Source organism: Bufo gargarizans, chromosome 2 (genome assembly GCF_014858855.1).
Source record: "Bufo gargarizans isolate SCDJY-AF-19 chromosome 2, ASM1485885v1, whole genome shotgun sequence".
In the NCBI taxonomy this organism is placed as follows: Eukaryota; Metazoa; Chordata; class Amphibia; order Anura; family Bufonidae; genus Bufo; species Bufo gargarizans.
The window spans coordinates 18,406,073-18,433,626 of record NC_058081.1 but is presented as its reverse complement, the minus strand read 5'-3'; the positions used below and the strand labels follow the sequence as shown (position 1 = coordinate 18,433,626).

The window sequence follows — 27,554 nt, the reverse complement described above, 5'->3', positions numbered from 1 at the left end:
ACGCAGTGGCAAGGTGCACAGCAGCCTCGTGGCTGGATCTTACCTGGACAAGGAGGAGACTTTGGCGTAACGAAAGTAGCTAGCTCGCAGTCCTGGAGGCCGAGACCCTGTTATATATGAAGAAACAAGCTGTGTTTGGACAGATACCCGGCGAGGGATGCGAACAGCTGGACCCTTGAGCAGCGAAAGGGTGCGTGACCCTGACCCAAGTGAACTTGGGCCGGAATCGTGCCTGCGTGACCCAGGGAACACATGACACCCGGGTTTGTACTGCTCATGACACCTGACCCAAACACAGGGAACACATGCCCCCTGAATGAAACAGGGAACACATGACCCCTGAACGCACAGGAACACCAGAAGCCCGGCCAACCACGGGGATCCATGATACCCGAGCGAACAGGGAACGCATGACCCCGAACGAACAAGGAACACCTGGCCCCTGAGTGACCCAGAGAACACGTGACACCAACATGAATCCGGGCGGACATCATTCCTGAATGATGTGGGGAACATGACACTTGAGCGATTCGAGGAGACATTGCACCTGAGCGATTCAGGAAGACATTACACCTGAGCGATTCAGGAAGACATTACACCTGAGCGATTCAGGAAGACATTACACCTGAGCGATTCAGGAAGACATTACACCTGAGCGATTCAGGAATACATTACCCCTGAGCGTTTCAGGAAGACATTACAACCAGAGCGATCCCGGAAGACATTACACCTGAGCGATCCCGGAAGACATTACACCTGAGCGATCCCGGAAGACATTGCACCTGAGCGATTCAGGAAGACATTACCCCTGAGCGTTTCAGGAAGACATTGCACCTGAGCGATTCAGGAAGACATTACACCTGAGCGATTCAGGAAGACATTACCCCTGAGCGTTTCAGGAAGACATTACAACCAGAGCGAATCAGGGAGACATTTGCCACCAGAGCGAATCAGGGAGACATTTGCAACCAGAGCGAATCAGGGAGACATTGCAACCAGAGCGAATCAGGGAGACATTGCAACCAGAGCGAATCGGGGAGACATTACCCCTGAATGACCAGGTAGACATTACACCTGAGCGACCAGGGAGACCAGCACTGGAGTGATGCAGGAATCAGGAAAACGGGCCCCCCCCCCCATCCTCCCCCATCCTCCCCCATCCTCCCCTGGGTGACCTAAGGGCGGCCGCACCGGCGGGAGGCCCAGGCACCGCCGGACCCCTGACCCCAGGAACGACCGTCCCCAATCACCCAGGGGGTGAGACCGGACAATGCACTGGCGTGGGCGGCAGTTGCCCGGCATGGCATTGAAACATAGTTGTTTTTTTCCCCAGCATTGCGGGGGTTAACAGGAGCATGGCCAGAACAAAGCCTGTTGAATCAAGGGCCCTGATACTTTATTTCCTTTTTTTTTTTTTTTTTTTTTTTTTTTTTTACCACAGCAGTGCGGGGGTTAATATGCAGCAGTCCGGCACCCGGACGCCGGCCGCTGCCAGTCCCGACGCCCCGGACCCCCGCACTGGGCACATGGCACAATTTCAACTGGAGGAGCGATTCCCCAGTCCCACAGTAAGCTTCCATACTTCCGTGGAAGAATCAGCCGGGGTTGCCGTAGCAGTCCCCGCCAGCCGGCCAGCCTCCCCGCCCCCCCCCCCCCCGCCCCCAGGAGGCGCACCAGCTCGCGATGCCAAGCGCCGGAGGAATCAGTACAAGGAGCGGGGAGCATGGGGCGGGCGGGGGGGGGGAGCCCTACGATGAGCACTGACCGGGGGCTGCGGCGGCGGGCAGAGGGGGTTTGACGGGCAGATGCGCTGCCAACCCAGGAAAAATGAGGTGCCGGTGGCGGCGCGCCCGGCCAGCCGCTGAGCGGCTATACTTACCACAGGGAGTGCGGCTGGCAGTACGAAGACACACCGACGGGAGACGCGACCGGAAGTGATGTCAGGCGCTGGGCTGCTGAATCGAACGACAAAGCAAGCAACAACGGGCGCCCTCCTGCTTGTAGGAGGGGGTTTATAAAGGGTGAGCACGCTCCTCCCACAATTACAGGCTGCAAGCAGCCTTCAACATATGTCACCTGGATCGTCCAGGCCGCTTTAAATGTTGTATATTCACCTGGATCGTCCAGGCCGCTTTAAATGTTGTATGTCACCTGGATCGTCCAGGCCGTGTTAAATGTTGTATGTCACCTGGATCGTCCAGGCCGTGTTAAATGTTGTATGTCACCTGGATCGTCAAAACAAAGAAAGCTCAAGGAGGAGGTTCTGAAAGGCATCTGTCAGAGCTTCTCAGATGTCTGGTTGTGACAGTATTTAGGTGGTGTCAGTCAATGAGGTACCACTTAGGGAACCAATCTAATATGCCACCATACCCATGAATCTCCATATAAGAGTTCTGCCAATGTCTATTAGTCCACTCTTGCTGGGATTGCTGTGACTGTCTCCATGCTTTAGTGATCAGTTGGGACAGCAGGCTGGTTTTGTGCTGGTGGCCTTGCTGCCTGGCTTTTGTATGGCATGAGCAAACTGACATAAAGCAATGTTAGTTGAACAGATTTTGCTTGGTGCTACTCCAAAGGGACTTATCTAAATAGTGCTCCCTGGACTTCACCCTTTAACCCCTGTTCAAGGATCCGGCTTCCACTGCAGGGGAAGCACCAGGACAAAACATTTTGGAGTAGTCTCTGTTCAAATAACTGCTTACCCATGGGGGTCAAGAGACACCAGTGTAGGGTATCAACATTGCGGAGCATCAAAACCTACAGTACGGGACATGCCAAAGTCAGGACAGTTAGCTCAGGGTAAGTACAGAGATCAGGCAGAGGTCAGTTCAGGCATCGAAGAGTCAAATCTAGAAGCCAGACAAGAATTGGCACACGGAATAGGCAAGCAAGCTTACAGCACATCTTGCAGGAAACATACTAGAACCTATTGATCAGCTACTCTTCCACAGGGGGAGGTCCTTAAAACACCCTATGTATGCCAGCTACAGGCCAGGGAAGAACAAGGTATCCACGCTGGCCCTCCAAGAGCCAGAGAAAGCATGAGCATCCTACAGGCTGTGAGAGGCATTGGTGGCAGGAAGCATACCTCAGCCTGTGCATAAAAAGGGAATGGACGCCAATGACCTAGGTTGGAAACTCAAAGCGGATAATAAAACCGACGGTGGTGGACTGGTGGTGGGCACCCATCACCACCACTGTTCAGAGTGTTATAGTCTGGGGTTTTACATAGGGACTAGTGACATGTGAACTTCTGTTTTAGAAGTTCAGGTCCGGGTTACCACAGAATTGCATCATGGATCCCCTGACCATGGACCATAAGTTATACTCCGTCACGGGATCCATAACAATTCTATGGTAACCCAAACCTGACCGCAAACTTCTAAAACATAAGTTCACTAATTACTAATAGAGACCCCTGCTTTTACTGTATTTGCATGATCAGAAACTATTATTTTGGCACTGTAGTATTTGGGGCATTGGACAATGACAATGTGTGAACAATGCTTGTGTACTATGCTGAATTCCTATGCAGAACTGACCACCGCATGTTAACTCCACGACTATCTTAGTGGTTTTAGTGATCTTTGTTTAGAGGTATGGTATGTGATGTGTAAGATGGGTAGTTGCCAGTTTTTATACGAGCTACTTCCTACTACTTCCTACAGGGAAATTAATCTGTTGTCTACCATCTAACTTTATACAGTATATATTTTAGCACATGTGCCCGACTCAAATTTATATACAGTACATACAATCTAGTACAAATGGAAACCGGTCTAAGTGCTGATTAAATGTGAAGTTGTGAAAAAAATCATTCCTACACAAATTAACCTTTATAGAAAACATTCTGAAATAAGTGTGTGATGGTTCTCATTTTTCCAGGTCATGGTATATATCTGTAAAGAATAAATCAAGGCAAGCTTGAATAGAGGCGGGGAAGTTAGACATCTATTGTCTGCCACATACAATGCTGTCTTGACACCTTTTTCTGGGAAGTCTTTATCACCTACTGACTCCAATTAGGATAATGGAATCAACACCTCTGACCCAATGCTGGGTCTAATTACCAGATGTGGATTCAGTTACATATTTATTCCCAGAGAATTCTTGTACAGTCACTCAGAATTGAGAAAGCTCGTTGGAAGAACGAGTGAAACGTTTTCAAGAAATCTACAGTACGTCCAGTTGCCTTGATTTATTCTTTACAGATATATTCTGAAATAAGCTTTTTTTTACAAGATCTTTTTGCCAGCATGCTTTCCCCTACTGGTATGTTCCCTGTCACATGATCCGGATGGCTGATGTTTGCATGTAATAATGTGTTAGGCTACTTTCACACTAGCGGCAAGGAACTCTGGCAGGCTGAACAGCCTGTCGGATCCATGCTGCCGCTAGTGTACGCATGCCCCTGGACTACTGGTCTGGCCCCATTGACTATAATTGGGGGCGGGCCGGAGTTCCGGCGGCAGCATGGTGATGCTGCCACCGGAACTCCAGCCCTCCCCCAATGTAGTCAATGGGGTTCGGAGCAGTAGTCCGGGGGCACGCGTACACTAGCTGCAGCAAGGTAACAAAAAAATGGCTGTTCTGGCAAAGTTTTTATTTGAGTTTTTTACACTACTCATCTGACAGGTTAGATAATATGCTATTTATATAGAGCAAGTTGTTACGGATGCAACAATATCAAAGATGTATTTTTTTTGCTTTGTTATGTTTTTGTGTCTCCATTTTCTGAAAGCCATATATATTTATTTTTTTTCTTACCGATTATCTTGTGCAGGGGCTCGTTTTTTGCTAGAAGAGTTCACGTTTTTATTGGTACCAATTTTTGGATACATATGATTTTTTGATAATTAAATAATATACTTTGTAATTGGTTGCTTTGGCATAGTTTTTATTTAAATTTTTGATAGCATTCACTTTACAGGGTAGATAATGTGATATTTTTATAGAGCAGGATGTTACAGATACAGTGATACCTAATATGACAACTTTTTTAAAAATGTATTTCAGTTTTACACTATAAAAGCATTTCTGAAAAAAAACCTATGTTTTAGTGTCTCCGTAATTTTTTTACATTTTTGGGGTCATTGTCTTATATAGGGGCTCATTTTTTATGAGAGAGATGATGGTTTGATTGGTACTATTTTGGGGCAAAATGATTTTTTGATCGCTTGTGATAAAAGGTGACCCAAAAATGGCTTCTTTAGCACAGTGTAATTTTTTTTATTTTTTTTTATGGCTTTTACCTAAGGGGGTAGGTCATGTGATTTTTTTTTTATAGAGTAGGTTGTTACAGAAACGGTGATATCTAATTCAGCCGTGTACTTACATCTAAAAGAAACAGGTCACACCTTTAAAGACAGTCAAGTACATGTTTTGGATAAGGAGGCCGATTGGTACAAACGAGGTGTGAAGGAGGCCATCTACGTAAAAATGGAGAAGCCAAGCTTGAATAGAGGTGGGGGGGTTAGACATCTATTGTCTGCCACATACAATGCTGTCTTGACACCTTTTTCTGGGAAGTCTTTATCCCCTACTGACTCCAATTAGGATAATGTCATCAACACCTTTGACCCCATGCTGAGTATAATGACCTCTTACCCCATGCTGGGTATAATTTCCAGATGTTGATTCAGTTACATATTTATTCCCAGAGAATTCTTGTACTGTCACTCAGAATTGAGAAAGCTTGTTGGAAGAACAAGTGAAATGTTTTCAAGAAATCTACAGTACGTCCAGTTGCCTTGATTTATTCTTTACAGATATACCATGACCTGGATAAATGAGAACCTTCACAGATATAGTATATCCATACTACCTGCAACCATTCATAGAACTATCCAAATATTGCCAAAATGAGACTTTCTATCGGCCCATAAATACAGAGGTAAGTGACTCTCTCCAGTGCTTAGAAGTACATCAACTTTATTTTCATTTTAAAATGTAGTAAATTGTCTCACAATGCATTTTATTGCTTGTAAACAAGGTTGTATTCTGATATAATCAATTAGACTTTATTTACAAAGAACAAAAAGAATGTGTCCTCCAAAACATCTATGATTGTCCATCCATTGTTTCATTCTGTCCTTGAAAAGAACATATCAAGTTCCAGGGTACAAAACAGAAGGATGACTATGTCTTCTTGGTGGTGCCTTTACCCAGTAGGTTCTGTCGGGAGTTCAGGTTGGGTCTTAGTAATATAATATAGCATTTGGGGAAGAATATACAACCTACAATCCCAGCACTGGAGGATAAAATTCCAAAAACTTCAACAGCCACCATGAACTTGCCTTGAGAGCTTAGATAGGCTGGGACAAAGGAAATCCAGACACTCAAGAAGATCAACATGGAGAATGTGATCCACTTGGCCTCGTTAAAGCTGTCTGGTAATTTCCGTGCCAGAAAGGCAATAAAAAAGCTGACACAAGCCAAAAATGCAGTGTATCCCAACATACACCATAGAAGGGTATCTGAACATTCATTGCACTGGAAGATGATGATTCCTGTTTTGATCTTTGTATTTCTTTCCGGGAAAGGAGGGCATTGGAGCATCCAGTAGATACATATAAAAAACTGGATAGAGGTGCACAGCGATATAGTTGAGGTTGGAACTTTAGATCCCATCCATGTCCTCATGTTGCTTCCTGGTTTGGTAGCTCTAAAAGCAATGACCACCATGATAGTCTTTGCTAAGACGCATGAAATACTGAGAACAAAAATGACACCAAAGGCTCCTTGGCGAAAGCGACAAGTGAATTTATGAGGTTCCCCAATGAAAAGTAATGAGCACAAGAAGCCCAAAAACAGACAAGTGAGAAGAAGGTAGGTGAGATCTCGATTGTTGGCTTTGACTATGGCTGTGTCTTTGAATTTGATGAACACACACAATATGCTGATAGTGATGAGTGAGCAAAAGATGGTCGTTGTGGTCAACGTAATTCCAAGCGGTTCCCAGTAGGACAAAAACTCAACAACTTTCGGGATGCAAACAGTGTTGTTTTTATTTGGCCACAGTTCATCTGGACATAAGAAACAGTTGCTGGAATCTGGAAAGCAAATGAGATTAGGTAGAGTATATACCAAATTTCCTACAAAAAGGGTCTCCTTGTAATCAGCTGTAATTTGTGGTAGAGCATGTTCAATTTCCCTGCAGCTCCTCCATAGGCGAAATGAGGTATTACACAGCTCCAATTGAAATGAAAGGATTGGTGACAGAAGGTCTTTGTAGACACCATCTGCTCTGCTTAATAAATAGGTGTCATAATTCCCTATTAGAGCTCATGCACATGGCTGTAACGGTTTTGAGGTCCGCAAATTGTGGATCCGCAAAACACAGATCCTGGCCAAGTGCATCCACCATTTATTTTTTTACTACTGTAGAAAAGTCCTATCCTTGCCTGCAAAACAGACAAAAATAGAATATGTTATATCTTTTTTGCAGGGCCACGGAAGGATGTGTGGATGTGGACAGCACGCACTGTTCCGCATCTGACCCACAAAAAATGCATATCAAATGCGGACCAAACATACTGTCATGTGCATAAGCCCGTAGGATAATAAAAATGGTTTTCAAAAACGAAAAAAACCTCTTTAACCCCTTAAAGAACAGGCCAATTTTCCTACCAACATTCTAAGAGTCACTTTTTTATTTTTTCATGAAGGCTTTTTGGGGGACTAAATGTACTTTCTAATATCTAAGTCATACAGTATATTGAGAAGCTGTAAAAAAAATCAATCAGATAGAATTAGAGATAAAAAAAACCTGATGGCTACATTATTTACGTTTCTTCCCAGTACGATTACTGTGATGCTAATTTTAGTTTTATATATATTTTTATATGAAAAATGGGGGTGATCTGATTTTTTTTATTATTTTATTTAAAAAGAAAGAAACATTTACTAACTTTACTTTTAATCCCGCTAGGGGACTTGAACGAACATGTAATCACTTATACCATAGACTGCAATATTAATGATAACATTTCTAGGTTCTAGTAGGGTGTGTAGACATCAAAGGTGGTAAGTATTATGCTCAGGACCTCGTCTCCAAGAGCCAAAGTGAAGCAGTTCAAGCCTTTAATTTAGTCAGTGAATTCTATAGGTTTTGGGACCTATGTCTAGTTTCACACTAGCACTAAAATGATCCAGTAGACTGTTCTGGTAGAGGAACAGAATGCCAGAGTTCATCTCATTCAGCATAGCCAGAGCACCACCAGACCCCACTGACTAGCCTGTTTTCAGCATTAGTGCCGAGAATAGGATGGACAAATACCAGTGGTTTTTCTCCTGGCCGAATCCTGGCGCTAATGCCGGATACAGGCTGGATCCCCACCAGGTCCCATTATAGTCAAAGGGCTCCAGTGGGGAAAGATAGTGTAGTATCCAGCAATGCTGGATACTATGAACTTTGGCAGGCTTTTCCTCTACTGGAACAGCCTTCCAGATCATTTTAGCGCTAGTGTGAAACTAGCCTAAGCCGTGTTGGTAAACTATTGCCATGGTGGCTTATAGATTAAAGGGGTTGTCTTTGATGTGGCAACCCATTAACCTTAATTTTAAAAATATTACTTGGCTTCGCTGTCAGTGTGGGGGGGGGGGGGTACTTTAGTTTTGATATGGGAATCTAAGGCCCTAAGATTTCTGTTAATGTTTTTATTTTGATAACAGACACCACACAGTCCACCATAGGAGTAGGGTATGGAACCTGTTTATAAACCTCTAGAGGTTGAACATTTGTTATAAACAATAGTTTGTATATAATAGCTAAGACATGTCTGGTGACCGAGACGTATTAATAAAAAATAATCCATACAGAAACCCAAATTTGACTTTTGTTCCAAAGAAGGACAAACATAAAGCACTTGGTGCATGGTGGATTGTTATGGACAAATGGTGTATCACATAATTCTCCTCGGCCAGTCAGCAGTTCCATGATGGATCATGTGAATCAGCCTGTGAATATCGTGTCAAGGAGTGTTTGGCACATGGTCTTTTCCACAGTTCTGACCAGCCGAAGAATTTAGTCGAGCTGATGGTATACTCAATTATTTCTAAATTATAGGGTTTTTAATCAATATGCCTAAAGGTTTAAAAATAATAAATATATATATTTTTTTTTATTTGACTTTTTCTGATGTTTTTGCAGTTTCTTTTAAGCTAAGAAACTTATTTTTAAAACAATATATTGGATAATTTTCAATAATATTGTATATGACCAGGTTTGGGCTGGTGCACCAGTGCCACAATAATGGTCCCCAGTGGAGATGACTTTGGAGTTAATCATTAGGGTTTATTTCTGATGGGAGTATCCACAGTCCTGCTCAACTTATTCACAACTCTAACCCCACAGTCTTGATTAAAAATGGATGAGTATATGTTCTGTTTAGATGGAAGGTGACCTTCAGAATTATCTCCTCTGAAAAAACCAAGAAACTTCGGTCAACAATATATATATATATATATATATATATATATATAAAAGTATTCTCTTCCTTTATTGCTTGATGAAACCTACCTATACGATCAGATATTTCCCCTTCTGAACAGGGAAGACAGTCAAAGCAGCACATCGGTTGTCCATTTTTAGCAGCCTTTCGAAATCCAGGAGAGCAGTGCTCAGAGCACAAAGAGTAAGGGATCTAAAGGTAGAATAAAAATGTTCACCAGATCATTACTTCAATAATCATATTTTTCTTCAGGACTATAAACATTAGATGTTGTACCTCCAGTTCTCCGGTGATCCACCTAATTGCAGAGATGTTGATGGTCAGCTTATTCTGTTGAGACTCACGAAAATTATAGCGCCCAACCTTCACAAAGTTGATGGATCCATCTAGGCTCCTGTGCCAGTTTATCACATCATAGTCTGTTGGTGGATTTCCAGTAGAATCAAAATACATTTCCTCTCCCATTGGATTCTTGAAATGGATATTTTTCATGGAGCGAACAATCTACCATTGGAAATATTAAATAGAACTATAACTTCCCATAAAGTTTATAGTAATAAAAGCACTGGTTCCCCACTGCACAAAAATTTTCATAGATATAGACATAATAAAAAGTTTAGTAGTCTTGAAAAACCTAGGTCAAAAACACCCCCTTCTCAAGGTTTATATAATGTTACTACAGTTCATATTGTATTAGATAATTTAAGTACATCAGATTATTATTATTATTATTATTTTGGGGACTTAATATACTACAAGTTAGTAATTCACCCTTGAAATACAGAGTCTTGCAAAAGTTCAAGTGAATGGAGGGGGTGCTTGTAATTCCACTACGCCATCGCTTCACAGAAGAAAAGACAAAGTGTAATGATGAAGTGCCATTCAGCTGGAGTGTCACCTCCCCATCTCACAGTTGATCGGCAGGGGTGCCAGGTGTCGGACCCCCACCAATATTGATTACCTGTTCTAAGGGTATGTCATCAATATTAAGCGCTAGACAACCCCTTTAAGACCCTTTTACTTTTTGCACATTTTGTTATGTTGCACCCTTATGTTAACATAAAATAAAAAATAAAAAGTTTCCCTGGCAATCTGCACTCAGTTCCCCATAATGACAAAGGTACTTGAAATTTAGCTCTGGGGGCTTCCTATTTAGAAGCCTTGACACCTCTGGAGACTTAACTTTTTCTTCTCCACCTTCATTTGAGTCATCTGTGACAAATTAAGTTGATTGGACATGATGTGGAAAGACACAGCTATGTCTTCATAAGGTCTCACAGCTGACAATGCATATCAGAGCAAAAACCATGCCTTGAGGAGAAAAAAATGCCTTAGAGACAGGATTGTTTGGAGGCACAGATCTGCGAAAGGATACAAAACATTTCTTCTGCACTGAAAGGTCCTAGAGCACTTGGGCTGAGGTCCAAAAGTTCAGTATGCAGATGGGAAAAACTTCAATAAGGTCAACCATCACTGCAGCACTCCATCAATCTGGGCTGTATGGCTGTAGTGGCCAGAAAGAAACCAGTCCTCTGTAAATGACACATGAAAGTTGGCAATAAAGCAGCTAAAGGACCCCCAGACTGTTAGAAACAAGATTTTATGGTCTGATGAAACCAAGATGGAACCTTTTGGCTTTACTTGCAGGCATGAGAAAACCAGGCACTGCCCAATATCATCCCTACAATGAAGCATGGTGGAAGCATCATGAGGGTGTTTTTTAGCCGATGGGGCAGGGAGACTAGTCAAGGTTGAGGGAAAACTGAATGGAGCAAAATACAGAGATGTTCTTATTGGAAACTTGATCCATGGTGCTCTGGACCTATGACTGGGCCGAAGGTTCACCTTCCAACAAAGATAATGACCCTAAGCACACAGCCAAGATGATACAAGAGTGGCTTAGGCTGGTCATACATCTGAGATAATGATCGGTCGCGTTGTAGCTGATCAGTCATCCATGGGATCGTTTGTACGAACAGTTCCACCAACTAAATTGTCCGACTAGGCAGTTTGTTTTTTATTTTAAAAAAAACAAAATCCCTGGTGCTTGAGCACAATGGAAACGGATTATCTGAATTTAAACATGCAGTTTCGGTGGAAGTTTTCCAGCATGACAGATTGAATTTTTGGAAGACAAGATGGCCACCTTTAGGGGTCATTTTGAATGGCCTTGAGTGGGCCAGCCAGAGCCCTGACTTGAATTCAATCGAACATCTCTAGAGAGAAGTGAAAATCACTGTCCAGTATCCACTGATGGTCCGCATCCAACCTGACAGAGCTTGAAAGAATCTGCAGAGAAGAATGGCAGAAAATCCCCAAATCCAGGTATGTAAACCTTGTGACGCCATACCCAAGAATACAGTGTTCAGTTTAGGACATGGTCAGATATCATAGTCAAGTATCAGAATAACATCATTTTGAGGCAAAATATTTACCATGATACCTGTACAAGAAGACTGGAGGCTGAGATCACTGCCAAAGCTGCTTCAACCAAGTCCTAAGTAAAGGGTCTGAATACTTATGTCAATGCAAGATTTTAGTTTTCCTTTTCAATAAATTAACAAAGATTTCAAACATTCTGTTTTTACTTTCTCTTTATGGGGTATTGAGTGCAGAATGATGGGGGACAGATTAGATGGTCTTATCAATAGTAATGATTGGCCTTAATATGCATTTAGTGCCTTATCTTAAATACAGAGTATAAGGAGTATTAAGAAAGTATGGCATATACATTTTCTGCATTGATGTAAGGTGGGTCTTCCATTTCCACCAAAGGATCCATGGTATCTCAAGGTGGCCATACACATTGGTTCTAATTTGATCAAAATTGACAATTTCAACCAAAACAAATGTTTATCAGCTGAAATTTAACAGTTAACAATCCTTTTAGCTGACTGATGACAGACCAATATCGCCTGAAAACAAGTCGGTTATGTTAAATATTTTTGTCCAATAGTCGGACAAAGATCTTTCATTCAAAGAAAAATGGTTCCTGAACAAAAGATCTTTATATGGAAAATTGTTCCCAGGAAGATCTTTTGTCCATCTCCTGTCTGGTTTCAGTACACGTATGGTCACTTTCAATAACTGTAATGTCCACTAATGACTTAAATGTGTAAGGCCATGTCTGCAAAATGCAAGCTCACCAGATGTTTGTTCAACTATTAATCGACTTTTGTCTAATGAGTATGGCCACCTTCAGTTCAACACTACATCTAACCTTAAATTATGTGTTACTGAACATTTTTTAAAGCAAAATTCGTACTATGTACCTGCCAAGGTGCTATGGCTTTTTGATTTCTGCATTTTCCAGGTTGACTGTCACTAGGTGTGCAGAAGATTAGTTCATGTATGGCATGGGCCACAGCATATACTGCACTATACACCAAATAGTGCAGTCGAAAGTCAAATTCATCAAACTCATATTCATTGCCCCTAAATCTGGTCAATGTTTCCTCCCCTGTGCACCACACTGTACCATTTTCTCCAGCACTGCTTTTGTTTGACCACTGACATTCGTGGACTTGTTCCCAGAAATCTTCAATGAAGATATCCTGAGGAAGCAAGGTTGAAGGTCGAAGAGCAAGTTGATATTCCTTTAACCCTGGTATATCCATCCCATGCAAGGACAGTGCAAGAGTCCCTGACATAATTTTACTAAACTTTTTACTGGCTAAAAAGGGTGAATTTGACCATCCTTCAGTACCAAGCCAAATGCGCTTGTTGTTGTCTCTCTCTAGAAGAATGGCCATTAAAGAATAGGTGAAAGGTTCCCTGGAAAAAATTATAACAACCATAGCAGATGACTCAATGACCACATTTACAATGTAATTCATTTTCATTAGGGAGGTTGTTTGACCAAATGTTTCATGATATGCAAGGCACACCCCCAATTTATGAAGCTCCTCTTTGAGAACTTGAGAACCTATAATTCCATAGTCTTCATTCAAAGATAGTAAACCAACCCAGTTCCACCCCATGTGGGCAACAAGTGCAGCCAAGGCCCTGGCCTGTCTGTTGTCACCAGGAATGGTTCGGAAGAATGATGGATACAGAAGCCGGTTATTCAGCGAGGCTAGGGATGCTCCATAGCTTACCTATAGAAGATCAAAGGAAAGTTAAACAAGAATTGTCTACATAAAAATGAAATGTGAAGACTACAATATTCTATGCCTAATATGAGCAACGTTTCAGATGGAAAACACAGTATTAGGGTTTAAATGACATTGATATTAAAATCCTTTGCTAATTAACTCATGCCAGTCAAACCACAGACCCCTCCAAAATGAAGAGCAACCCATGTACATAAACAGTTGTTTCCATTGGGAATTGGCTGGCTAGATAACATGCCTTAGGTGCAGCCCGGTAGGGGGAGGGTTGACGTTTTTTATCAAAGAGACCCTGTGAGTGTATGGGGATTTGTTTTAAAGCACTTAAATGGAAAAAAATACAAGTTAACACATGACAGTCAAGCCAGAGACTCCATCAAAATGAAGAATGTCCCACCTGTTTATGGCCGTTTTGTGGTTACTGTCCCTCAACATAGCAAGGTAATGTTTGGCTGGGATGAGATGTCTTAGGCTCAGTTCAAATCTCTGTAATTTGTTCTGTTCTGTCAGAGGGGCAGAAACATGAAATAAACTATAAGGTGGATCCATATAGCAGACATCAGTGGAGCCTAATGGACCTAATTGAGTTACAATGCACTTTGTTGCATCTTCCTCATTTTTTTGGGAAAAATTCTACTAAATACTGTGCTATTCTTCTGTAAAATAAGATGAAATCCACTGATGGAGGCTCCAAGCACAAATGTGAACACTGCCTTAGATTCAAGCCAGTTGTGTGCTGACTTTCATTAAAGAGAGCTGCATTTTAGGAATCTCTTCTAGCCAACTTGTACCCTGCTGTGTACTGAAAAAGGGCAACAACCCAGAATTATCTGTCTGCATATGGGTCACTTCATCATTTTGGAGCAGCTTCTTGCATGGATTGCATGAGCTAATTTGCATACTTTCTTCCAACAGATAATTTCCTGAAAATAAGTATCCATATACCTGTCTCTTCACCCTTACATATACTGAATTCCTAGTAAATATCACAAATTAATATCCAGGAACATATTTACCTGAGGGTACATGTATGTCCCTAAAACAGTAGCCATTGTTAAAGTAGATAATGATAAGCCATCACCAATGACAGCAAGAGGAACTTTCTGGTTACACTGGTAGTTCACAATTGGATGGACCTCTCCAGACAGAGTCCAAAATGTTCCCCAGAGAGATTCTGAGGAGTGTGCACATGTGTCAAAGATTTGATAGCCTAGAGATATATTTGGGAGCAAAGACTCAATGGAATTTATCTCTTTTGCGGCGTATATCATGGAATGCATCCAACTGTAGGAGACAGTGCTGTACCTGTGCGAAGAAAGTAGAAATGGAGAAAATCAAATTGTCAAAATAGGTCACAATGATATCTATTTTTGGAAATGTAATGATACAGATTCCAATTATACTTTAGTTCAAAATTGTTATATTTGCGTCCCATGACCATGGTTCACTCACCCTTCTGTTTTTCCAATAGCTCGGGTGCAACATTGTTCCCCTGCTGCCTTGTAGTGGACTTGGCTCTCCAGAGAAACTACTGTCCCACCCCTCTGTAGGCCTTCTAACCTCCATATTGACCCTTCACTGCCTGCCTTGACCTTGCACTGTTTATTGGACTACTCACACTCTGCCTGCCTTGACTTTTGGTTGTCCTTGAGTACAATTTTGCTTGATTCCTCTGTGCTCTGAACCAGTGTCTCTGAGCCCCATGGATTAGCAGTCAATAGCACACTAGGAGGTAACAGCCTGGTGGCTTACCTGTAGTGAAGTTTGGATCCCTATATAGGTTTAAAGGGTGTATACCTGCCAGAATAATACCTTTAGGTTTAGCCCAAAGGGAAATCTGTTGGTTGCCTCGGTGGTTCCTCAACCACTGCCATAACAAAAATGTTCCTATGACTGGATCTCTTCTTTACCTTTTGGACTTCAGATAAAATCTAATTTATGTTAAATTAACACAGTTCAAAATATTCAGTATATGCATGCATATGTCCCCATGTCATAAGTACAAAACAACAACTAACCATAGACCAAAACCAGGAGTGACGTTGACTTGTTTGAAGCCTGCAACTGAACACTAATACTAATGCATTCATTACCTGGATCCAACAGTATCAAATTCAATCCTTTAGGGTGTCTGGTATCCAGTTAATGAATGTGTTAATAATGTCCAGTCTCAGACACCAGTTTGCATTTATACATGTTCCTTATAATAGAGTTTCCAGTATTGAACAGGTCATGTTATGATTAAGAACCCTTTGTTGAGGCTCCAAAAGCGTCAATGCCCCAGGATGTCTTGTACTTTTAAATTTATGAAATAAAGGACTGTTTGGAATATCGACGGCTTTGGTGCTAGAGAGCTCATGTTTCTTTGTCTGGATTCAAGTTACCACTCACAGGTGTGGAATTCCTCCCTCCCTTGCATAGCCCTGGGATTGATTGCAGCCGAGCTGCTATATTGTGCGGGTGAACTGAAATCTTTAGTTTTTATCCTATTAGAGACAAAAAAAACAACAGAATTTTATGGCAACATAGATGGGAACTCACGAATTGCAGCTGAGGGGCTGGACCTCTTCGGTGAAGGAATGATTTTGCTCTTTCCATGAAGTGTGCATAGGGAAAAATCCACCTATTATAATGTCCCCATCGTGGAAATACCCTTTCTCTGGAGGACTATAAAGACTACAAGCTGGGGAGTGACTGAAGCTAAACTGTACATGCACTATGCAGATGTAGAGGATGATGCCCAGGACCATGCTGAAGAAGAAGAAACAGAAAAAAGGCTGGCCAGTGAGATTGCCTATGAAAGTAAAAAAAATAAAAAATTATGTAGATAAAAGTCAAGATTTTGGCCCCAAGCCATATGGTTCAAAACCATGAATGGTGGTCATCAAATGAAATGCTTTTTGTTGATCTTTTTGTGCATTTAGGATTAAAAGCATTCAGATCTGACACCAGTCACTGTGATCACTACCTGTATATAATGGGCTCATGCACACGACCGTTGTTGTTTTGTGGTCCGTTTTTCACAGATCCGTTGTTCAGTCTCTGAGGTTTTTTCTCTCTGATTTAAGCCCTCTTCCATTCCGTTATTGCACAAAACATATCCATATGGTTTTCGTATGTGATCCGTTTTGGCGGATCGTAAACAGGAACAGTAAATTATTAATGACCAAACATGAGCAACAAGAGCAATATATGCCTGGCATAGCATTTCTACAGTATGGATCTGCAAAATACGGATGACATACGGATGTGTTCCGTATTTTTTGGTGGACCCATTGACTTGAATGGGACCTCGGACAGTGATTTGCAGACAATAATAGGACATGCACTACTTTTTTGCGGAACGGCCATGCGGACAAACTGAAACGGAATGCGCACGGAGTAACTTCTGCATTTTCTACAGCCCCATTGAAGTAAATGGTTCCATATACGATCCGCAAAAAAAATGGAACGGAAGCAGAAAGAAAATACGTTTGTGTGCATGAGCCCTAAAGCTGTAGAGACATAGAGATGCACAATATAGGAGAACATTCCTATAGACTGAGGGGAGGTAAAATTAGACATTTAGTAAGTTCAATGCCAATAGAATTTACCATTAACAACCAAGAAATCAAAATGGAATAAAATGAATTCCATCACATGTAAAATATGAAGGTTCAGATAAAAAGTGGAGATACACAGAGAATATAATGATAAGTCAAAAATAAACTATACAATTAAAAGAAATTAAATTTAGAGATATGCAAAGGGCAAAAGGGTCACTAAAGGAGACACCGAGGTATGTACTAAACAGAAATAGTCATAGAGGACAATATAGGAAAGATATTGAGATACACATTGAGACAGAAGATAATCTAGAAGACATTAAAGGCTATGGCCATCCTCAGAAAACTTTTTTATGATCGCATATTATTTATTTTGTTCTAAATTATATTTTTTTTTTCAATTAGTCTTTATTAAAAAATTTCGGCAGTTTTTGTGATACATGGGTTTAAAAATCAGTCTATTTGCAGACTGTTGCTGAGTTCTATCAGCTGACTGCTCATGCACAGCCTAATCTCTGAACGCCTGATCTACTTTTATTATAGATAAACTCTTATCAATCTAATAAGAATATTACTTATTGTTAAAGAGGGCAGTCAATCCGAGATAAGGCTTTACATAAGCAGTCAGCTGACAGAACTCAGGAGAGACAGTCTGCAAATAGACTGATTTTTAACCCCATGTATCACAAAAACTGCTGAAAATTTTGGGCACAAAAAGATTTTGTGCCCAAAATGAGTAAAATGAAATCATAAAAGTTAGCCTGTAAGATAAAATAAAAAGAGTACTGAGGAGAAAGGAGAAAGTGCAGAGGATGTTGAAGTTCATTAGGACAAGATGATCAGGAAGACATGGATATATTCAGAGAGAACACAAGAAACTATGGAGAAATATAGGGAGAAAATCCTGAAGCCATTAAAGGGGTTATCCAGGAATTTGATATTGATGACCTATTCTCAGGATAGGTCATCAAAATCAAATCAGCTGGAGTCCTACTCCCAGGTGTCTCTAGTGAGCGCTGTGGTCTCTTCACAGCATACCAAGCACAACACATTACATTGTATAATGTTTGTGCTTGGTATTGAAGCTCAGCCCCATTTACTTTAATGGGGCTGAGCTGCACCTAGGCCATGGAGATAACATATTTAATTGATGAGATATGGAAATAAGTAGATGGAAGATTATTGGACTTGAAAGTATGTGGAGAACAGGACATGCAGTGATACATAAGATCAGGAATTCTTACAGATAAAGTCGACTAAGTTAATATATGAAAATGGGAACATGACAATATGTGGATGAATAGAGATACAAAGATACAAAACACAAAGACATAGAGACATATACAGAGAAGAGGAATGAGGAAGATATGGGAACATGTAGGTGGAAGGTCATTGGAAACTTATTGAGATAGAGTATATTGAGAAGTAATTATAAAGATGTGGAGATTCATTCTGAGAAGTTCATCCTATATGTAGACACAAGGAGAAAAGAGATATGTATATGGGGAGACGATGGTGTATGTAGAAGAGTGGTTATCAGGAGGACATGAAGACAGGATCTCCTTACCTTTTCTTGCTGAGATCAAGATGGAGTAACAGTATGTGCCTGGTTGACTGTCACTTGCCAGCCCATCAGCCTCTTTACATGATGCTATTATATATATTTTTTTGTCCCATAAGGATGATTGGATGCTGACACCTCTGGGACATTCTCCAATTTTCAATTATGTTTTTCAGTCATTGTTATATTACTCAGAGGAATATGCTGGTAATTATATGGAAATAAGTATCGCTCTCTCCACTTCCAGTAATAGATCCCGTAATTTATTCCCAAATTGGCTACAACACAATCTTCCATAAATTAAAGGGGTTATCCAAGTTTAATTTAATTTTTAACAGACCCCATTCAAAGTGGTGGACCCCCAGCAGTGTTCATATCTACCTGGTCCCCTCCACTGGGTTCTGACTTCATCACTCCATGGCCACCCAAAACAGGGTGTCGAAGGCGCACTCAATCTCCCATCAGCCGCAGACCTGCTGCTTAGCTTCAGGAGCCAGGATCTGTGTTTGACCTCGTTCCCAGGGCAGCTTTGCTAGCTGGGAGGCTCCCTGCTCCTAGGTCTGCCTTGAGCGCCGAGCTGATTACTCGGTGCTCAACTGGTCGGTCTGTCGGTCATGTCACGCTGGCTACGTCACATGACCCTCACTCCCCACTATAAATACAGGCAGCCTGCTGGCCACAGGTTGCCTGTTAATATAGGTTCCTGGCAGTTTTTGGATACCTGTGTACTTACCTGATCCTATTCCCTTACGATCCTTTGCCTGCTCCTCCTGTACTGCGCATCCTTCCTGGTATATTGACCTCGGCTTCCACCTGACTATTCTTTGCGGACTCCTTTGGTACTTTTCGACTCTCCTGGTATTTATGACCCCGGCTTCTCCTGACCTTTCTTTGCTTATCCCTCTGTACTGCATTGTCCTCTTGGTTTTGACCCAATCCGTTCACTATCCGTTATTTGTCTTGTCTGTCCTTCCCGTACGTATCCTAAGTTAGGGACTGCCGCCCAGTTGTCCCCTATCATAAGGACTCTTGAGGCAAGTAGGCAGGGCCAGGGGTGAGGGTGGAGCACAGTGGTCACTATCCTCCCCCCTGTGTGTGTGTGTACGTGACCGTTACACCACCTCAGCAGATCCCCAGTCTATAGGAATTAACATCTTGTTTACCGGGCTGCATGTGGCTGCTGCAGCCAATCATTGGCCAAGGGTGACCTGTCACTCATGTGGCACATGACAAAGTGACGTATCACATGGGTTATACATCACCGCTGAAGCCAGTTATTCGCTGCAGTGGTCCTTTGTGGCCTGGTCAACAGGATGTTGACTCCCAAAGAACTGGGACCTGTAGAGGTGGCTGTGGAGTGATGAAGCTGGAACCCAGTGAGATAAACCAGGTAGATATAAATGCCACCGTAGGTCTGCCACTCTGAAGGGGCTTGTTAATAAAAAGTTCAAACTTTGATAACCCCTTTAAATTAATTGTTGCCAAAAAATACATTATGGGTGTCATTAATTTAGAAATATACACTACTTTGGGGCATATTAAACGCACAGGTTTGATCTCAAAGGGGTTTTGCGGCAAAATCAGCTACTTTTCCCCACTCTCCACCTGAGGTGGTGGAAAAAAGGGTTGAGTTGTGGGTGGGCCGGCCGGTCTCATTTATCATTTTCTACTCCAGTTTATGGAATGGAAAATGGCAAGGGAGCTGATGTAGTTTAAACCATGCCGCAGGGCCAGGCTTGGAACTCTACATAACTTTGTCGTATCCGCTGCCAGAGCGTGGGGATTAAGACCAGCATATAAATCACCGGTCTTAATAAATAACCCCTATGTGTGTATAGAGAAGGGTTGCAGTTAGCATGTGATGGCGTGTCACCACTCTAGGTTAGTCATATTGCCTTGAGTGGGATGCTATGGATATTGCAGGTGACCTGCCCTGGAGATAGTGATAAATGTTGAAGGCTGCTTGCAGCCTGTAATTGTGGGAGGAGCGTGCTCACCCTTTATAAACCCCCTTCTACAAGCAGGAGGGCGCCCGTTGTTGCTTACTTTTCATTGATTGAGCAGCAGCAGCCCAGCGCCTGACGTCACTTCCGGTCGCGTCTCCCGTCGGTGTGTTCTCCACGCTGCCCCTTCGTGCTCCCAGCCGCGTTCCCTGTCGTGAGTATTGCCGCTCTGCGGCTGGCCGGACGCGCCGCCACCGGCACCTCGTATGTTCTGGGTAGCAGCGCAGCTGCCCGTCGAACCCCCGCTCTGCCCGGCCGCCGCTGCGCCCCGGTCTGTGTTCAGTGTGGGGCCTCCCCTCTCCCGCCCCCGCTCCGGGTTCCTCTGCCCCCCCCGCTACTTATCCTCCGGCGCTTGCATCGCGGGTGGGGGGGGGTGGGGGGTTCGCGGGATGACGGCTCACAGCTACTCCGAGCGGGATCCTCCCTGCGGGGGTGTCCCTGGCAGTAGGGGCAGAGGCATTCAGGTTGTGCCTTCTAGCCCCCCCTGCCACTGGTTAAAATTGCTCAGTATGCCACGTTCCCAGTGCGGGGGTCCGGGGCGGCCGGCTTCCGGGTGCCGGCCTGCTGCCATTAACCCCCGCACTGCCGTGTGTGTGAAAAAAAAAAAAAAAAAAAGGGTCAAAATGCTTGTCCTGGCTTGGGATGCTCCTGTCAACCCCTGCAGGGAAGAAGAAGTAGAATGGAGCACTTCCATGATCTTCCTGACAGCTGGCCATCTGGTCAACCCCTGCAAAAATAAAATAAAATTAATAAATAAATTATAGAGGGGGGGGGAAATAGGTTGCGATGCCAGGCTGGGCAACCTTCAGCCACGCCGGTGCAGTATCCGGTCTCGCCCCTTGGGTGTTCAGGGGCAGTCGTTCGCTGGGGTCAGGGGTCTGGTACCTGGGCCTCACCGGTGCGGCTGCCCTTCGGTCACCCGGGGGGGGGGGGGTGACTCCGGGACAGGTCTCCCTGTTCGCTCTGGCATATGCCTCCCTGATTCGACTGTGATTTCTCCCTGAATCACTCAGGTATATGTCTCCCTGAATCGCTCAGGTGTCATGTCTCCCTGAATCGCTCAGATGTAATGTCACCCTGAATCGCTCAGGTGTAATGTCTCCCCAAATCGCGCTGGTGTAAGGTCTCCCTGAATCGCTCAGATGTAATGTCTCTCTGAATCGCTCAGGTGTAATGTCTCCCTGAATCGCTCAGGTGCAATGTCTCCCTAAATCGCTCAGGTGCAATGTCTCCCTGAATCGCTCAGGTGCAATGTCTCCCTGAATCGCTCAGGTGCAATGTCTCCCTGAATCGCTCAGGTGCAATGTCTCCCTGAATCGCTCAGGTGCAATGTCTCCCTGAATCGCTCAGGTGCAATGTCTTCTCTGGCTTGCTCAGGTGTAATGTCTTCTCTGGCTTGCTCAGGTGGTATCTGCCCTGATTCGCTCTGGCGTTAATGTCTTCCCTGAATCACTCAGATATCATGTTTTCCCTCAGTCATTCAGTTGCGGTGTCTGCCCGGCTTCGTGTGGGTGTTGCGTGTTCACTGGGTCACTCGGGGGTCATGGGTCCCTTGTTCATTCGGGGGACATGTGTTCCCTGTTCGCCCGGGTGTCATGGATCCCCTTGGTTGGCCGGGCGTCTTGTGTTCTCCTGTGCGTTCAGGGGTCATGTGTTCCCTGTTCGTTCGGGGGGCATGTGTTCCCTGCGTTGGTCAGGTTTCATGTGCAGTATAAACCCGGGTGTCATGTGTTCCCTGAGTCCCTTGGGCACGGTTCCGGTCCAGGTTCGTATGGGTTCGTATGCACCCGTTCACTGCATGAGGGACTAGCTGTTCGCATCCCTCGCCGGGTATCGGTCCGAACACAGCTTATTTCTTCATAAACAGGGCCTCGGCCACCAGAGCTGCAAGCAAGCCACTATCGTTGCGCCAACATTTCCTCCTTGTCCAGGTAAGATCCAGCCACGAGGCTGCTGTTACACCCTGTCACTGCGTTAAGTATTCGTCTTCACGAGCTCCCGTTCATAGGTCTTCATCTCACTGCAGAAGGCAGTAGCGTGGTTCTCTTCCCTGATTCGCTCAGGCATCATGTTTTTCTCCAAATCTCAGGTGTCATGTTCCCAAAAAATCGCATGTGTCATGTCTTCCCTGAATCGCTCAGGGTTATGTTTTCTCCAAATTGCAGGTGTCATTTACTCAAGAATCGCAGGTGCCATGTCTTCCCTGAATCGCTCAGGGTTATGTTTTCTCCAAGTCACAGGTGTCATGTTCCCAAATTGCATGTGTCCTGTCTTCCCTAGGTGACTCAGGGGCCAGGTTCCCTGGATTGCTCTGGTGTCATGCCTCCCCTTACTCACTTAGGGGTAATTTTCCCTGGATCGATCGGGTCTTGTGTGTTCCCTGGATTTCTGTTTTCCGCAGGTTGTTGCATGCGGCGCGACTTCGGGCTCTTATTCTGGCTGTCCAGGGTTACCCAGCAGTTGGCCATGGCGCCCAGGCTGCATCCCGGTTCTCCGTCGCCTCTTCCAGTGCCACCAAGATCGCACCTCTCTCCGGGTCTCGTACTAGCGCAAGCTTATTTTCGGGTAAGCAAGGCCTCAGGCCACCGGAATTTCGATCCATCATCAATTGTGTCGCAGGGCTCCTCCATGCCCGGTCACTCCACGGGGCCGGGTTTCAGGTAAGTTCCAGCCAAGTAGCGGCGTGACGCTTCTCCGCAGCTCAGAGCCTTCCTTCATTCTTCACGAGCCGCCATTCCTAGGTCTTCAGTATCGCCGGAGTCGGCAGTGCTGTCCGTTGATTCGGTAGGTTGCGATCCTTTCTATACCATGTTCATTCCTGTTTCCTTCTGATTCTCAGGTTCATGTATTTCCCGGGTTAGCTAAAAAATTCACGTATTTACCCATTCACCCAGGTCTAATTCCCCAGAGTCGCGCGGGTTTACGTGTTTCCTGGATCGCTCGGGTTCATGCATTTCCCTGAAACACTCAGGTTCATGTATTTACCTGAATCACTCGGGTTATGTTTCCAAATTCGCCCAGGTTCATGTTTCTGGATCGCTCAGGTTCATGTAGGTGCCCAAATCACTCAGGGTTCACGATTTCCCTGAATCGCTCAGGTTTTGTATTTTCCTGTCTTTCAGGTTGGCGGTATTTCCAGGTGGTATGTTTTTCTGATTCACCCAGGTTACGTATTTCCCGGAATCACTCAGGTTTTGTTTTTCCTGTCTCTTTCAGGTTGGCGGTATTTCCAGGTTGTGTGTATTTCCTTGATTCACTCAGGTTGCGTATTCCCTGAATCGCTCAGGTCTTTCTTCCCACAGGTTGTTCGCATGTGCCTGAATCACTCAGCTCTTTTCCACAGGTTGTTTGCATTTGCCTGAATCGCTAAGGTCTTTTCCCGCAGGTTGTTCGCATTTGCCTGAGTCACTCTGGATCCGTTATATTTGCCTGAAACGCTCAGGTCTTTTTCCCACAGGTTGTTCGCATTTGCCTGAATCACTCTGGATCCGTTATATTTGCCTGAAACGCTCAGGTTTTTTTTTTCCCACAGGTTGTTCGCAGTTGCCTGAATCGCTCAGGTCTTTTCCCACTGGTGGTACACATTTGCCTGAATCACTCTGGATCCGTTATATTTGCCTGAAACGCTCGGGGTTTTTCCAGCAGTATCTAGTGGTTCCTGTTTACCCGGTTCGGGTTCCGTATGTGTGAATCCCTGATTGCATGGGATCCGGGTGCATCACGGGGTTTGGACATGGTCACCCATTATCTTGACAGTTGTTGTTACATCGGGTATTGTACTCTGCTCCCACTCAAGCGGCATTCTCCTGTTCTTTGCTACGTCATGGTTTGCTCAGTCTCACCTGGGCAGTCTGCACCCTGATTCCTGATCATCAGGGGACCTCAGGGCGTCCCCTTGATCTGGGCTAGTTGCTCCAGCTTTTCGCCAGGCTTGAGGCCCCCGTGGCGGCCGCCAAGCTGGCTAAGATCCAGGCCGCCGTTTCTTCCGCAACTTCTTCCAGGGTCCTGTCCAAGTGGGAGCTCCAGTCCCTGTTAGGGTTCCTCTACTGTGCGTTTACGATCATGCCCAGGGCAGGTCTGTCACTTCCCGGCTCCTCAGTCTCCCAAAAAAAAAAAAAAAAAAAAAAACATCCTCAGGGGGAGGTGGACGAGGCCATCAGGCCTCAAAGCCACCCCCAGGGTTAGCGCGGCGGTCCAGGTGCGTAGGCAACCCGTGTCAGACGAGCTTCCGCAGATTGTCCGTAGCCCTAGACGGTCTCCCTTTTTGGGCACTCAGCAAGCATCATCACCAAAGCAGCCATGTACCTAGGGTCCTATGGATTCTTAGACCCGGGGAGTTCACGTGCGGCACGGTCAACCGGGCAACCCTGCTCAGGCGACATCTCGCCTGGCATTCGGTCCACCTTATGCTGTCCATCCCAGCCACCAAGTCCAATCAGGCTGGTCCTCCCACCGAGGTAGTTCTTCCCTACGGCCAACTGTTGGTGTCCCGTCAAGGCGCTCCAAGAGCTCCTGGCCTCACTCCAGTCTCCCGCGTTAGACGACCCGTTGCTCCCGATCACGGCATCCGGGCACTCCCCCCCACGTAGGGGCCGCTCCCGCAGCATCCAGTCATCAGGTATCGGCCACCTCATCCGCAATGGGTCAGTAGCGGTCGTCCTGCTACGCTAGGTACATCCCCAATCCGCGAATTGAGATTGTCAGAGCCTTTCGTTCTTTGGGCTTCATGGGTCCGTGATGCTCCAATAACACATTGCACCCTACTCCATGGGTTCCTCAGGCCCGGGGAGTTCACCTGCAGCGCCATCTCCCGCACAAACCCTGCTCAGACGACATCTCACCTGGCACTCTGATCACTTCATCCTATCCATCCCATCCTCAAGACCAGTCAGACCGGTCCTCCCACAGAGGTGGAATTTTCCCTACGGCCACCGCTGATGTCCTATCAAGGTGCTCAAGGAGCTCCTGGCCTCCCTTCAATCTTCCGACCTAGACGACCCGTTGCTCCCGATCAACGGTAGGCCCCTGTCTTCAACCCTGTTCATGTCCAACATCCGTACCCTGGCCGCAGGGCTGGGTTTCAACCCTAGCACGATTCAGGCACTCCTTCCGCATAGGGGCCGCATCCGCAGCATCAAGTCACCAGGTTCCGGCGCATGTCATCCGCAAGATGGGTCGTGGGCGGTCGTCCTGCTTCACAAGGTACATTCCGAGTCCACGGGCGGAGATCTCCTGGCATTATCAGGTCACACTATGATTCCATAAATGCTTCACTCCCTGCTACGTACCGGTTCTCTTTTGGCCACTATTCAGGCCTTACCTCGTCACTGGCGCCGGGCACACTCCAGCCAGTTGGGTTAGGACAGTCCGTAGGCATGCCTATTCTGTTCCTCGCTTAGCTCCTCCCACAAATGTTGAAGGCTGCTTGCAGCCTGTAATTGTGGGAGGAGCGTGCTCACCCTTTATAAACCCCCTCCTACAAGCAGGAGGGCGCCCGTTGTTGCCCCTCCCTCCCATCCCCTTTTCTCATACTCTCCTCCTAGGTGGCCCACTATTCAGGCCTTACCTCGTCACTGGCGCCGGGCACACTCCAGCCAGTTGGGTTAGGACAGTCCGTAGGCATGCCTATTCTGTTCCTCGCTTAGCTCCTCCCACAAATGATAAATAGTTACATAGTACGGTGGGAAAAAGACATACGTGCATCAAGTTTAACCAAGGTATAGTTGGGGACGCGAATCCCAGAAGGACGTGAGACTCAGATTTCTACACATTTTCATCAGCATTAATGTTTTTTACTTTTAAGAATTCATCTAAACCCTTTTTGAAACTGTCCACTGTTACTGCTGTGACCACGTCTTGGGAAGTCTATTCCACATCTTCACCGTTCTTACAGTAAAGAAGCTTTGACACTTCCGGAGACTGAACTTTTTCCTCTCCAATCAGAGGCAGTGCCCCCTTGTCTTTTGAGGGCATTTTACATGGAACAGCTTTTCACTGCTTTTTATTTGTACAGGTTAATCATGTCCCCGCTTAGACGTCTCTTCTCAAGACTAAATAAATTCAATTCTTTTAATCTTTCTTCATAACTAAGACCCTCCATTCCCCTTATCAGTTTAGTCGCTCTCCTCTGTACTTTCTCCAGCTGCGGAGCGTCCTTTCTATGGACTGGTGCCCAGAACTGGACTGCATATTCCAGAAAAGGCCACACCAACGCTTTGTAAAGTAGTAATATTACATCCCTTCCCCGCGAGTCCATGCCTCGTTTAATGCATGACAATATCCTGGTGGCCTAAGCTGATTGATATAGATGTACTGTACTGTGCATGTGCATGCTGTATATAGTATTAAGTGCCACCTAGTGGTCAACTGTGTTATTGCAGTTGGAATAATATGTTGTTAAGATGCACAAGGATTTTTTGAAAACATGATCTAATTAGGCAGGTCCTTGGGGTACGGTGAGAGCATGTCTGTCAGATGATCAATAGTGATGTTTTGGAGACTGTGCAGATCCCTACTCTCAGGTCACGTCATGGGGGTGAATTACACTACTGAGCTTGTTAATTTACCACATACATTCAGGCCCACCTATTTTAGATTTCAGAATTAGGCCTCATGCACACGACCATTGTTGTGTTCCGTTCAGCAAAAAATGGGGTTCCGTTGTTCCATGATCCGTTTCTGTTTTTGTTTCCGTGTGTCTTCCTTTATTTTTGGAGGATCTCCAGACATGAAGGAAAGTAAAAAAAAATCGAAGTCAAGTTTGCCATGCAAATGATAGGAAAAAAACGGACGTGGACGCACGGACGTGGATGACAATTTTGTGTGCCTCCGCGTTTTTTCACAGTCCCATTGACTTGAATGGGTCCGCATAGCGTTTTCCGTGA

General features: G+C 44.7%; 1 protein-coding gene across 1 annotated transcript; it reads right to left on the bottom strand.

The window, feature by feature from the left end:
* Positions 1 to 6,138: 6,138 nt before the first annotated feature.
* LOC122925490 (extracellular calcium-sensing receptor-like) lies at positions 6,139 to 14,832 on the bottom strand. The gene is made up of 5 exons (XM_044276846.1): positions 14,578 to 14,832; positions 12,725 to 13,549; positions 9,729 to 9,956; positions 9,521 to 9,644; positions 6,139 to 7,052 (listed from the first exon to the last, which is right to left on the bottom strand). Exons 1-5 carry the CDS (start codon positions 14,830 to 14,832, stop codon positions 6,139 to 6,141), a joined length of 2,346 nt encoding a protein of 781 aa, XP_044132781.1.
* Between the last annotated feature and the right edge of the window lie 12,722 nt (positions 14,833 to 27,554).